General features: G+C 32.6%; 5 protein-coding genes across 9 annotated transcripts in view; 1 reads left to right on the top strand and 4 right to left on the bottom strand.

The window, feature by feature from the left end:
• Positions 1–6: 6 nt before the first annotated feature.
• Positions 7–2,023, bottom strand: LOC126919308 (DNA methyltransferase 1-associated protein 1). Its single transcript, XM_050728307.1, has 6 exons — positions 1,891–2,023; positions 1,171–1,758; positions 783–1,113; positions 569–710; positions 331–485; positions 7–268 (listed from the first exon to the last, which is right to left on the bottom strand). Coding segments are annotated over exons 1-6 (1,323 nt in total). The 5' UTR covers positions 1,893–2,023; the 3' UTR covers positions 7–163.
• Positions 1,892–4,027, bottom strand: LOC126919313 (TM2 domain-containing protein almondex). 2 transcript variants are annotated; one of them, XM_050728313.1, is made up of 6 exons: positions 3,306–3,781; positions 3,165–3,232; positions 2,954–3,097; positions 2,609–2,874; positions 2,402–2,543; positions 1,892–2,023 (listed from the first exon to the last, which is right to left on the bottom strand). In XM_050728313.1, exons 1-5 carry the CDS (start codon positions 3,400–3,402, stop codon positions 2,408–2,410), a joined length of 711 nt encoding a protein of 236 aa, XP_050584270.1. In that variant the 5' UTR covers positions 3,403–3,781; the 3' UTR covers positions 1,892–2,023; positions 2,402–2,407. The 2 variants fall into 2 exon arrangements, with proteins under 2 accessions (XP_050584270.1, XP_050584271.1); XM_050728314.1 differs by lacking the exon at positions 1,892–2,023 and adding an exon at positions 3,881–4,027 and having other exon boundaries at positions 2,099–2,543; positions 3,306–3,541.
• Positions 3,779–7,977, top strand: LOC126919302 (uncharacterized). Of its 4 annotated transcripts, none has more exons than XM_050728299.1 (10): positions 3,779–3,796; positions 4,660–5,535; positions 5,596–5,847; positions 5,913–6,192; positions 6,273–6,550; positions 6,640–6,783; positions 6,865–7,108; positions 7,165–7,307; positions 7,372–7,507; positions 7,584–7,977. In XM_050728299.1, exons 2-10 carry the CDS (start codon positions 4,690–4,692, stop codon positions 7,757–7,759), a joined length of 2,499 nt encoding a protein of 832 aa, XP_050584256.1. In that variant the 5' UTR covers positions 3,779–3,796; positions 4,660–4,689; the 3' UTR covers positions 7,760–7,977. The 4 variants fall into 4 exon arrangements, with proteins under 4 accessions (XP_050584256.1, XP_050584255.1, XP_050584254.1 ...); XM_050728298.1 differs by lacking the exon at positions 3,779–3,796 and adding an exon at positions 3,918–4,037; XM_050728297.1 differs by lacking the exon at positions 3,779–3,796 and adding an exon at positions 3,969–4,112.
• Positions 7,978–8,144: 167 nt separating this feature from the next.
• On the bottom strand, positions 8,145–9,841 carry LOC126919311 (eukaryotic translation initiation factor 6). The gene is made up of 6 exons (XM_050728312.1): positions 9,566–9,841; positions 9,300–9,385; positions 9,034–9,209; positions 8,785–8,961; positions 8,516–8,697; positions 8,145–8,440 (listed from the first exon to the last, which is right to left on the bottom strand). Exons 1-6 carry the CDS (start codon positions 9,670–9,672, stop codon positions 8,431–8,433), a joined length of 738 nt encoding a protein of 245 aa, XP_050584269.1. The 5' UTR covers positions 9,673–9,841; the 3' UTR covers positions 8,145–8,430.
• A 467-nt stretch (positions 9,842–10,308) lies between these two features.
• LOC126919305 (hemicentin-1-like) overlaps positions 10,309–12,951 on the bottom strand; it is a 102,091-nt gene continuing 99,448 nt past the window's right edge. The window contains exon 13 of the mRNA XM_050728302.1: positions 10,309–11,262. Coding sequence (XP_050584259.1) covers positions 11,155–11,262 — 108 coding nt within the window. The 3' untranslated portion in view covers positions 10,309–11,154. The remainder of the gene's footprint in view (positions 11,263–12,951) is intronic.

Below are 12,951 nucleotides of genomic sequence, written 5' to 3'. Positions count from 1 at the left end.
TTGCCATTTCTCTTAAATTACTTTTAATCGTTTCTAATAAAGAGTAAAAAGAAATAATACAAGGAGAGAAACATCAATTAAGCGTACTAAATAATCTGAACTATCGCATTTCAACGTACAAGAAATTATTTACAGTTTTTATCGTTCTAAGCTATTATAGAAATTAGTGAGGAACAGATGGCATACTGGGTGAACCCACCACATCTATTATATCTGCTTTAACTTCCGGCTCGCTTTTTGGTAACAAGGCAGGTGGTATCGTTAATGTCTGAAAATTTAATGTAATGTTATTTCTTGAAACAATTGAGATTCCTTATTTAAATAATGTACCTTCCCTGGTGCTAAAGCTTCGTATTGGTGCCTCAATGATTGCAACTCGTAATCGCACGTCGATAACGCGCTTCGAAGTTCATAGTGTAAAACGATATCGCTCCTTAATTCGTTAAATTGTTGACATATTTGCTCCGTGGGTGGTGGATTTAACTCTGAAATATAATCGTATTATTAAAGTAAAATATAAAAAATGAAGAAAAAAATGAAACAATAAATAAATTGGATTTAAAGATACCTATACGAAGTTCATTAAGCATTTGTTCGATACCCTTCATTTTCTTTTGACCTAAACTACTTGGCAATTTTATTCGCTGAGAACGAAGGGAAACACCGCTATTTTTAAAATCTGGGAATTTAATTCCAGCGGATTCTACTGTCTAAAAATTTAAAATCATTTATAATAAATCTTTGTGTATAAACACAGTTAAAATCATTGACAAAATATTTACATGAGAGGTATCAGCTTTGTTTGGTCTACTTCGAGCAGAAGCTCCACTCTTCTTTGCAGGTTTTCTTTCATTCTTCCTTGGATCAGCTTGGTGATCAGCAGCTGTTATTAATTTTTGCAAATCTTGAGTCTTTCTATCCCTTTCCTTCTTCCTTTGTTCGATTTTTCTTAGCTCAGATAATAACATTTGTTCCTCTTCTACTTGTTCCGGTGTCCTTTCAAACAATTTTTTTAACTGTTCTTTCCTGCGTTTCTCATGTTCAGCATCGAACATATAAACCTTGTCATTGTGAGACTTTGCCCTTGTTAAAGCTGCACACACTTGATAATACCTAAACGATTATACAAATCTATAAATAGAAATTACAAAGTATGCAATGTTTACTTGCCTTTCTTTTAAGTCCTCTACGGATCTTGCAGGGAACTTTGTACAATCCCACCTGTCTTTGATTATGATAAACCTTAGATCGAACCTCCTACACAAATCAAACAAGTGATCGGTTTCTGCTCTTGTCCAACCATTTGTAACCAAATGTTGAACATATTCTGCATTAGTATATGTTGGGATAGGAACCTTTTTATTAAATTTAGCAAAAGGATATTCCTTTCCAGCATCTGCAACTCGTCTCCAATGGTGAAAAACAGCACCATCTGTCCTAGCGGGATTAGTAAATGGTGTCCACTTCCATGGTCTCACTTTTTTCATACCAAGTTTAGCCCTAACTTGTTTATATCCCTTTGCGGTATCCGTTGGAAATAGCGGAGGTACATCAGTATTATCTTTACAGAGCAATGCAAAGACTTCACGATGCATGCCCTCCGGTCTCTTCGGCACTTTGTATTCATATTTTTTACGATTTTTCTTGTCACTACCTATAATTGATTCCTTCGTGAGCTCACTTGTGGTAGGTACCTCGATGTCTAATATATCGCGGACATCTGCCATGCTATCAAGTTTCGACAAACTTTTGTCCTTCCTGTGTTTAGACATTTTACATTGAGGTTATGTTACAATCCAAAGTATTCGATGTTATATTAAATTTATAAGATAGAATCTTTATAACATATTTAAAAAGTAAAGCTTTTTATTTATTTTGTTATGTACATACATTGTTAAATATTCGCCTTCTCCTCATTCGCGATTCACAGACACCCAAAGCTGTATTAGTTCCTCGAACTGACTACATTCGCCCGGATTTTTTAAATGATTCCGCTAGAGGTTGTTGAAGATTTCCCCCACCTCTATGGTTGCGAAATGAATGAAATTAGAAGTTATACATGTAATAAGTAATATCGATTATAAAACACTAAAAACAATACAATAAAATACCGTTTTATTGCACAAGTTAAAGTGTACATTAATAATTTTGAAATTATATTAATTATCCAGAAGATTATACAAATTAGTCAATATCATAATTTTTTCTATGCTTATGAGAGGCTTCTATCTAATGTTTCATATATATATCACATAATAATTCAGTTCTTTTGAAAGTGATAGGTAAAAATTCCACTTTTTGTAGATACTGATTGAGTAATCAATAAAGTCCAATTACTTAAATCTATAACTTATAAAATTATGAATTTTACTATTTCTATGTACAATATACTTATTATTACATCTATTTAAACATATAATGATCCATCTGCTGGACCTAAATATCTCATAGATATAAGCATCACATCAATTAATGTCCATACTCCAAGTCCTCCAAAACTAAACAATTTACCAATTCCTTCTTGCCAATGACCTAAATAAAATCTGCAACACATGTTTAAAATAAGAAGCATTTCTAGTCAACATTTAATGTACTAAATATAACGTACCGATCGGCACCAAAACCTCCTAAAGTAATGCTCAAGAATAAAGCAACAGACCAACGATATCCCACAGTCCAATTGCATAATAAATTTTTCATAAACCTACGCCTTCCAAGACATAATATATCATCTTTTACTGTACAATTTGTCCTGTAATACTGTCGTGGAGAAGCTATAGAGCTACATGAATTCTTATGTTGACATTCATGCTCCCAATGATCTGTTTGATAGCAGTAACGACATATATACTTCTTTTGAAAGAATTGTTCACCCTTGAAGTTTTATATGTTAATCAGTATAAATACATGTCAGATACTAATGTAAGATAAAAAATATTAACTTGTTACTTACAATACAATCAATATTCTCTAAAACAGAACAATTAGCTACATATACAGCACCATATACGCAATTGGGATTTAAATCACATTTTAAACAATCTCCACTTAATTCTGAACAAGCAATGCCATTTGGACATAATCTTAAAATTTCTTCCTATCAACATTATAATTATTTAGACAATTTCTTGTTATTAAAACAGCAGTAGTAAATTTTATATTACCTTTGTATTAGTGTAAGCTGGTGTTGAGTTTACATTAGCTTCTTTTTGTGCATATTTGATTGCACTCTCTGTGATCAAAATTGTTAGTTGTAAGTATCTTCAAAAATAATTTGTACAAACACTTAAACGAACTATAATTACCATGATCATAACCCATATGAGCCTGCTTGGCAGTAGTCGAGAAAATTGCCAGAAGAATAAAAATCACATTTTTCGAATTAATACGAACAACATTCATTATGAATACTATTTAATTAATCAAACCAATGCTCCACGTATACAGAAATACGATAATTTTTTACTTATTTATGTATAGAAAATCATAATTCTGTTCATTCTAGTAGCCCGTTCGAAATCTGAATAAAATTTTACTCCTCCTGATAATTAAAAACCAATCTTAGAATTAGTTATAGATAAAAAATGATTGAATTTGCTCTTAATCAAAACAAAGCATTGTGATTTAAAAACTAATGATCTTGGACTTTTTGCACACATTCGTTCCTTTGACATTATCTAAATTCCTAGATAATATTTCGTAAATATATCTTAAATGTGAAAAGCGTGTCAGTTTGTAACAAATTTTTGCATAGGAACTATTATCAATTTGGACATTGTTTTGTTATAACATTTAAGTACTTATATATAAATTACATTAATTATTTTTTATTATTAGAACAATTTTATTTACTATTAAATGTACAAATAGACATATGAACCTTTACGATTGGCTGATATTTTCCTTGACCTCCAAGAGTAGATTATTTGTATTGCGTATTTCTAACGAATTCTGATTTAAAAGAGACTCTATATAATATTTCTTTTCAGGCAAATCATCTAACATATCGTAACTCGTAGCGCGTATGATAATATTCTGTAAATATTGAAAACTTGATTATTTTATTAATGTGAAGACAAGACAAGAGAGAATTTTCTCTCAAAATCATTTGTGTTCGTATCAATAAAACCAATGTGAATTACTATCTAATGCTATAAACGAATAGAAAGCTTTTTCGTAAAGAAACGTGCAAAAATAATAAACTTGTGTGTAACTACATTTGTTTCTACTAATCAGCTGACTTCCGGAACTAATACGAGAGAAAATATTAGTGAGGCTTTTCATTCTTTTCACTTGACAGAACAGCATACCTGTAGAAGCAAACAAATCTTTTATTTGTTGACAATTTTGTGCATCAAAGACTGACACGATTAACATTTTGTAATTTAGACTTGCTTGAAAAGACAGTAATTATAAACTCTATATAATCGTAATATTAATAGAAAATAATTCGGAGGTAAAAAGTATTCATTAACACATTTTTGTGATGTACAGTATTATAAGACAGTTATAACAGTTCTATTTAATAAAATTCTACAACTATACATTAACTGAAAAAATAATTTATAATTAGTAATATTTATATATATTATATTAGTAATATTTCTATTCATAATTTAAAGTAAGCAAGCAAAGTAATTTTAGTCCATTTTTTAATAGATAATTTGCTGCTATCATCTTAAAAATAATATGAGTTCTGAAGAAGGTGCAAGTAACAGTCAGAAGAAAAATGAAACAAGATTAGAAGAAAGTTTAAAAAAAAATGGTAATCAATCAATTGAACAGTCGACTAAATCATCTAAAGTTATACAACTTGAAAGTAAATTAAATGGAGATCAAGAAAAATTAAGTAATAAATTAGGAGACAATAGTGCCAAGAATCATTTATCTTCAAAAGCTTCGATTGCATTTACTAATGGTACAAGATCTATGCAAAGTAATACATGTACTTTTACCAATAGTATGGATCAAGATACAAATCAAGATATATTGAATGCAAGTGTATCTTCCATGTTTTTAAATACCAACAATATTAAACCTCAAACTATGAATACTGCTGTTACAAGTCAATTGAAGCATAAGACTGTAATGAGCACGAGCGCTTTGAACTTGCCTAAGCCTCCAATGCACATAAATTTATCTTCCAGTCAAAATAACACACATGTGAATCATTGTATACCAGGTTCTTATAATACTGGCGCTACATCTAGTGCTACTTTATATTTAAATAATTCAGCACCAGTTTCATCTGCAATACAGCCAAATATATCAACAGCTAAACCAAACGAGGATATTGATATGAAAAATAATGTAGATTATATCTCTGGAATTGAAAAGTGTCCATCAAAAGTGTCATGTAGTTCAGATTCTAGTCCTGAAATGGGCAGTGTCTGGGCATCAAGGTCCTATGGATCTAACAGCCTATTAAATAATATAGGGGGTAGTATAGGTTCAACAAGTCAAGGAACATGTTGTTTTTTAAGACCTAACATTAATGGGAATAGGGAAGTGCCAGGACCAAGTGGATTACAAAAAGTGAGTTTTATTGTTGTGCTATAATATAATATGTTATAAATTCACATGTTTGTTAACTAGAATACACAAAGAGAACAAAATGAGAGGAAGGATTCAAGTTCTGGAAATGAAGGTGATATGTCGGATGGGGAAGATTATTGTATTTACATATACAAAGGAAATGATGATGTAGTTTATTTAATTCAAAAGGAGGAGATAAATCAAGGACAAGTGGAAGAACGCGAGGAAGATGAACAATGTCATAGTGGTAGATCAAGTCCAGAGATGGACTTTTTGGAAATGGATTTTGATCCTGGGCCTTCTTGTGAACAGGTATTGAATTGTGATGAGAAAATCATAATTCTCTCTCACTAGTTACTTTAACATTCTTAATATAGGATACAGGAGACAGTGATATGGCCTCTATAAATGAAGATATACAAAATATAGCGTTAGATAATGTAGATCCAGATCCAGTATTAAATGATTTAAGTAGTGGTAAAGTTGTGGCTAAACAAGGAATTACATCAACATCTCAAAACCCAAAGCAAAGTGTACAAAATGTGAATAATGCAGAGCTTCAGCAATGTTCCAGCAGTAATCCATCTGTTCCTGAACCAAGCATACAGCCAAATTATCCTTCACCATGGATGCCAAGTACTAGTAGTAGTGGAGCAGGTACTTTACTTTTGTTATATTAATATACTTTGAGAAGATACAGTTTGTTTAAATCATTGTGTTAAATTGTTAATCTATAGGAAAATGGGAAACTACTAAAATACATCGTAAGAGAAAGTGTCCTCTTCAAGAATCATATGGATATCATAGTACAAGCGGAGACCTTATTTCACCAGGTGACAATAGAGATTCAGATGCTGAATTGTGGGTTGAATCTTCATCAGCTTCCGTTCCAGAAAATTCGAATTTAAGCTCTCGGAGAGTGAATCTCAGTTCAACTCTTTATCATCGTATGATGGCAAAGAAATTGATGCTCAATAAGCAAGCTGCATTTAATCAGAGTGGTGACTCAAATCTAGTTAATAGAGCTTATTATAATTTGATATATTTTTATGTATTACATGCAACTGTAATAATTTATGCAAGTGTTTATTTATATACATTTAGGAAAACGAATTATCTAATGAACGATTAGATGGCCTTATAATAGTTGAAAAGGTTATGCTATGGAGCGAACAAGAAGCTACTGTGAAACAAGTAACTCAAATAGCAACTTCTGCATGTGGTGCTACTGCTGCGATAAACGCTTTAGTATGTTTATTATCAAATATTTGTGCCATTTCAATATTTTTACAGTGATTTAATTAATTAATTAAATAATGATTTTTGTAGTTGGCTTTAAATGTACCATTTTCATTAGAAACATTAATAAAAGGTGTCAATACTAGGCAAAGAGAACTGGGTACGCCACTACCGCGATATTTATACAGTCGATCAATAGCTGGATCGACACACGGAGATTTGGCTCGTGGTATAGCTTTATGTACAAATGGGTCAGTTATAACAAAGTTTTTTGCATTTTATCCGGAAAGAAAAGTTTCATTATCCCATTGGTTACACTATTGGATATCAAAAGGTACGTAATCGATAAAATATGCGTGGCAAAAATATAAACATCCTAGTTTATTTTAGGTGCTGTACCGATAGCAACGCTAAATTTGCAACATTGTGGAGGAGGATATGATATTCCGGATGCATGGCATCATCAAATGATATTTGGTGTAGGACAAGCAGGAATTTATTTAACTAATCCATTAGAATGCTTACCTGAACAGGTAAAATTATAAACGAAATAGGTTATTTATTTAAATAATACATGTAAATTTTTATCAATTTTAGTATGTCTGGCATCAACTCGTAAGTCCTAGCATTTTACTAGTACGAAGAGATGATGTTTTGGCTCATTGGAATCCCAATACGGATTTAACACCACTTGCTGTTATGGATCAAAAGTGGCGAAAGCTCAATGTTTTTGGTATGTTTCATATTTATATTAATTGTAAACCAATATTGTAAACAATGAACACTATTCTTTTGTCATTTATTACTAGGTCAAGTTGTAAATATGATACGCGATACCCAGAGGCGCCAACTTAAGAATCGAACTACTAGTGTAACTCATATTCGTATTCCTGCATCTTATCAAGCAGGTATTACATTAGTTATGTGTGCAGACTCTGCAGCTGCTTCCGAATTGTTACATACCGAACAATTACCATTACTCTAGTCTTGTTGATCAAAATTATTAACATCCAGGCTGCCCCTTTTTATTTGTAATAGATTTAATTAGCAGGCTGGTCCGCACAATGTTATTGACAATGGCTCATTTACTAAGTAAGACAGCTGGGGTCATAATCGAAATAATTTACATTTTTAACGCAGATGTTTGTATTCAAAGAGAATATTAAGGATTAAAATATATTTCAATAGAATATTTCCGTTTTATATGCAGTTATATTTATCAATTCATACATCAATTCAATATAAAAAATATTAACAAAGTTAAAGAAGTTTAGTGGGAAAATAATTTATTACACATAATATCAGGAATTCATCTTTTTAATTAAATATAATAAAGGTAAGTATTACTTCCTTTCTATCTAATTTGGTGATTTAGTATTATTTATTTTTTATTTTGAGATATCTTTTTAGATACATTTCATTCAATAGACTACATTTTACTCGGTAAAAGTTGTTTGGATGGTCCATGAAAGAACTTAATAATACATGTAGTGTAAATATTAATACAGAATTTTACTACAATTATAAATTACTTTGTGTTGGAATTATACAGAAAGTGGGTTTACTGCAACTGTATTGTTGAATGCATAATGCTTATTGTTTTGCGCAGTATTGACATAGTCTACTGTTAAACATTATTTATACATTTTGTTTTAATTAAGACATACTGAAACAAGTAGAAGATATTAGTTAATATTATCATATCTGGTTAACGTTATCATTAAAACCTAATATACATTACCTTTCTATAAGTGACGCACGCATAGTTGATGTAATAGCAGTTGGAACAGCTTCATTAAGTTTAAAAACGCTTTCAATAACTGAAAGTTCTGTGGAAGTTGTATCCATACCACAAAAGGCAACCCAATCATTTACAACCATTCCTCCAGCTATAACATCACTACCCCTATTTACTGTGCCTGCCTGTACATAGTATTTTACTTTGGTAATTAAACATTTAACTTCTTTGTCTTTTATGTCTTACTTTTTAAATATATGAAATTATCTTACCGCAAGTGGTACTTGTAACAAAGATGATAATTCATCTTGATCTTGTATGGATGTTTTTGGATGTACTAAACCACCTTGATTCGATAATACAGAATACGAGCCTACAAGAACATTACTTGCCACAGTTTGCCTAAATACTTCTACATTCAATGTGTCAGTTAAAATTTCTTCTGTTTCCTATGAAATAATATCAATGATAAGTATTCCGAAAGAAAAGAAATTAAGATTATTCCTTAGTATAATACTTGCCCTATCAAGATCAGGATGTACTAAAGCAACATGATCATTGCAGGCAATAACATTACCCAGAGCAGATAGCCTTTCTTCAACTCTTTGTACTTTAACATTATCTGGTAGGGAATTTCGTATATGTTGTAGTTCTGTATCTGTTGTTGTGTTTGGCACCAATAACCCATTTTTGTTTCCTGTTCAAATTTATTTTTCATGCTTAAAACTTCTATCCAAACACGGTTACTTTTAAACTTTAGAGGTTAGAACTCTCATATCGTGCTTACCTACGCATAATCGACCAATTATACGACATCCTGCAACTGATGCGTGAATTACAGGTATGGTTTCAGCTAATTCTGCCTCAAATACACTGTAATTACCAATAATATTTGTTTTATGAATTATAGAAACATAATACGTGTTATGTCAACACATGTTGACAATGCAAGGTTATGAAATTGTTAAGTTGCTGGAAAAAGTTATTGTATTGCACAACATAAGTTTAAGTATAGTTGAAGATAAAGTGATAATGACTCATTCTTATTGATACCTGTAAAAATTCTCGGAACCACCGATTGCTACCAGACAATAAGAATTTGTTAACTTGGAAAACACTCCAACTTCGTTGTTATTTTCAAATTGTACACGTACCGCCATGATTATAAATATATTATTGACGTATTGTGATTTCAACCAAAATTTTGAAACTGTTATGTTAGATTTTAATCAGTGTTTAAAGTATATGCCGTGGTATACACGCTAACCTGTATTTCACACTTCCACAGGGTAGCACGAGGTTTATCGCAGCATTGGATCACGTAAACATGTGAAAAGAAAGTTGCACGTTCATATGGCCCGAGCCATTGTCTGCCCTCTTGCGATAGAACATTCCAACTAGCTACTTTCGAAATTTACCACGAGTTTTCCGTTGTACGAGCTTGTATACGCAATTGTAATCATTTGAAATCGTTCGCATCTCTTAAAATACAAATTGCGTTATTTTCGTATACTATGAAATTGAGGTAAAACTAAATACGAATTGCTTCGCCAAAAACATATTTAATTACGTAAGTTACTAAACAAAGCATATTTTTTCTAGGATAACTTAACCATCATTACACCAGATAAACTTTACTTACGTTTGCTTAATAACAATGATACATTTAACACTTTCTTTTTTACTTATATTATACAGTCTTCATAGAAGTAACATCGCTAATCCAGTACGTCAAGACGCCTTAAAATCGAACAATCAGGTATCATTAGTCAGTGCTTACAATTAACAAAGACAAATGATGTTTGCACAATTCCTTTATTGAAAGTCTTTTGATAATACTGGCAACAGTCATGCGAAGGAAAGAGAAACGTTTTCAAACGAATCGTTACGTTGCGTGATTTTTCGAACGTTCGATAACTCGCAGACATGAGCGTAAGTTAGACTCGACGTTCGCATAATATTAATAAAACCAGTAATTGTTAAAAATCACCGCTTTATTAACAATATTATCGCAAGCATTATAAATACCTTTTGATATAGTTTTCATTTTGATTGGTACTGAAATCGCAGAGATCGTCTTTGTTAGAACATATTGGCAGTATTAGTTGCGCGAAAATGATTTTTCATTATGCAATCTATCGATTAACGGTAAAAGTCACAATCCTATCGGTGTCTTCAGTAGTCTCGAATTTTATCGACGCCAACAATACCGACCGAATGGCACGTATTCAGTGTTCTCGTTCGTTCGAGCGTACTCTTCGTCGAATCTGTACAGGAAAGGGAAATCTGTCGCGAAAAAAGAAGAAAGAAAGAAAGAGAAATCAAAACAAAAGTTCGTTGACTGGAAGTATCGACCGACGATGCAAAACATCTCACTTTACGTCGAATATTTTTTCTGTCGAATCATACAAACGAAATAGGGACAGGAAAGAAAAGAGAGGTAGAGGTAGAGAGCGGATTATTCGTAAATCTTGTCTGTTTTTGATTGCGTGCCACTTTTCAGTCTCGTCCTATCGATTCTTCTGCCATCTCCATCTTTATCTTCTTCTCGTTTCTCCTGTTTGTCTCCGGTTCCCCATAGGACGCGTGTATGTTTGTGCGATCAATGTGTACATCAATAGAAAATAGAAATAGTAAACTCTTCAGTTGTTCGAGCTCGGCTTGAACGTCGTGTACTGCGGCGGCTTCTCGATCTTGCAATGGGGCTTCAGAGTTGCTAAACGATCTGGTTTGAGAAACAGCTGCTCCCCCTGCACAATTTTCATCTTAAGGATCTTAACCCATTAAGGACCAAGCGGCGAGGTAATGCACAAAAGTTGCGAAAACGCAACATTATCGAAAAGAACTGAACTTATATATTCCTTTCTTAATATACAAAAAGTGTATTAAAGTAATAGATATATTACAGAAGTCCATAGAGAAAGATAGGTAATATATAGCGGTGTAAATATCTACTTCAATGTTTACAAAATTTCATTATATTGTAGGGTCTGCGATGAAGAGAAGAATATCAAGCAAATGGAATTTCCTTTCACAACCACAACGATAGAAAGCAAAATGAGAGGAAAAATTGCGAGTGAAATGTTGCGTTCGCACAACGTTGACTTTTAACAGCGGCGGATCAAGAGGAGGGGCGATAGGGTGATTAACCTTCAAAAACAATGAAATATAAATATATCACTATCATCACATTCTGAAAAATTTGTTAGGCATATAATTAATGTAAATTTAATTATTCGATCTAGGATATCAGATAGAGATATTAAAACATAAATTACCTACGAAATATAAATGAAGCATATTTTAAATCTTGTGCGGATTTCGCTCCTCCTGCAAGAAAGGCTACTGGATCTGCCATTGACATTTAATGGGTTAAGAGATCGCGAATTTGATCGCATTCAAGGTAAATACGCGCGTAACCGTAAGCGCCTGGGTAATAAAACTCTATGGATAGTATATGCTACGGGTGATTACTTAGCAATCGGAAATAATAAACTATAGAATATATGTAGGTGCGGTTTGTGCAAATATTCTGATATGTACGTAGAAAGAAACAGGGCCGTTTTATTCTTCGGGTTATGATCGGCTCATTGTTCTCCACGTTATTATTAGATATTTATTGATGCCGTTCATTACGATGCGCCGGTATTGACACGGCAATGCTGCCAAAATGATGCGTTTTATTATGTAAATACGCTACTGACGAGGAAAATATCGTGACAATTGGACGGAGCAATTACCAATTGGAAATTGTCATCGAATAAAGTAGGCATTAATTGCATTGTTTCAATGAAATTTTTCAAAACGCATCGCTTTGTTACCAGCTGCGACATAATTTTCAACGTGTCTAATGACTTTCGAATATCCGCAAATACGGAATAAATATTCGCGTGCATGTTAATATTATCGACATCGATGTAAATAACGTCCTGATAAACGTTATGAATAAATATTTAAACTAGTTTGGTAATCGAAATTTCATAAAACGTTGGAATTTTCGTTCGATCAAAATATTTGTTCTTTCAGGTTGGATAGGACAAAAAAAGAAAAAAAAAAAAAAAAATATCGTGATTTCTCGTCCTATAAAACGGTCCTGGGTTCGTTTGGATTCTTATATCAAACGGGATATACTGGGAAAGTGAAGCAAACAGTGCTCGATGTTACGCAAACGTGCACATACTGTACACGGTTTCAAACAGGTTGATATCGATAATTTGTATAGGTATGTACTTGCGTGGCATGCTCGCGATCGTTTCCGCGATGGTAAAAGGGATATTACGGGGTCTGATAACAAACGGACAAGCACACGCATCTGTATGATTATTTTTTAATGACAACATGATACACGAAAGAGAGTACTCGAAGCTCGTTCGAGCTGCTTCTACACAGGCGTCATACAGCGTCGTCTCACGTAGATTGCTTGGTTACAGGCATGGACG

The sequence above is a fragment of the Bombus affinis genome, chromosome 8 (assembly GCF_024516045.1).
Source record: "Bombus affinis isolate iyBomAffi1 chromosome 8, iyBomAffi1.2, whole genome shotgun sequence".
Taxonomy (NCBI): Eukaryota; Metazoa; Arthropoda; class Insecta; order Hymenoptera; family Apidae; genus Bombus; species Bombus affinis.
This window is presented reverse-complemented; position numbering and strand designations above follow the sequence as displayed.

Excerpts from the sequence above, each read along its gene's own strand:
- LOC126919308 (XM_050728307.1), bottom strand. Across the intron at positions 711-782 it reads ACAAAGCTGATACCTCTCAT|ACAGTAGAATCCGCTGGAAT; the intron begins GTAAATATTTTG and ends TTAAATTTTTAG. Across the intron at positions 269-330 it reads AAGCTTTAGCACCAGGGAAG|ACATTAACGATACCACCTGC; the intron begins GTACATTATTTA and ends TTAAATTTTCAG.
- LOC126919313 (XM_050728314.1), bottom strand. The coding sequence starts at position 3,402 with ATGAATGTTGTTCGTATTAATTCGAAAAATGTGATTTTTATTCTTCTG. Across the intron at positions 3,098-3,164 it reads CAGCTTACACTAATACAAAG|GAAGAAATTTTAAGATTATG; the intron begins GTAATATAAAAT and ends TAATGTTGATAG. Across the intron at positions 2,875-2,953 it reads TAGAGAATATTGATTGTATT|GGTGAACAATTCTTTCAAAA; the intron begins GTAAGTAACAAG and ends TAAAACTTCAAG.
- LOC126919302 (XM_050728299.1), top strand. The coding sequence starts at position 4,690 with ATGAGTTCTGAAGAAGGTGCAAGTAACAGTCAGAAGAAAAATGAAACA. Across the intron at positions 6,551-6,639 it reads AGAGTGGTGACTCAAATCTA|GAAAACGAATTATCTAATGA; the intron begins GTTAATAGAGCT and ends ATATACATTTAG. Across the intron at positions 7,508-7,583 it reads GCGAAAGCTCAATGTTTTTG|GTCAAGTTGTAAATATGATA; the intron begins GTATGTTTCATA and ends ATTTATTACTAG.
- LOC126919311 (XM_050728312.1), bottom strand. The coding sequence starts at position 9,672 with ATGGCGGTACGTGTACAATTTGAAAATAACAACGAAGTTGGAGTGTTT. Across the intron at positions 9,210-9,299 it reads AATTGGTCGATTATGCGTAG|GAAACAAAAATGGGTTATTG; the intron begins GTAAGCACGATA and ends AAATTTGAACAG. Across the intron at positions 8,962-9,033 it reads TACATCCTGATCTTGATAGG|GAAACAGAAGAAATTTTAAC; the intron begins GCAAGTATTATA and ends ATTATTTCATAG.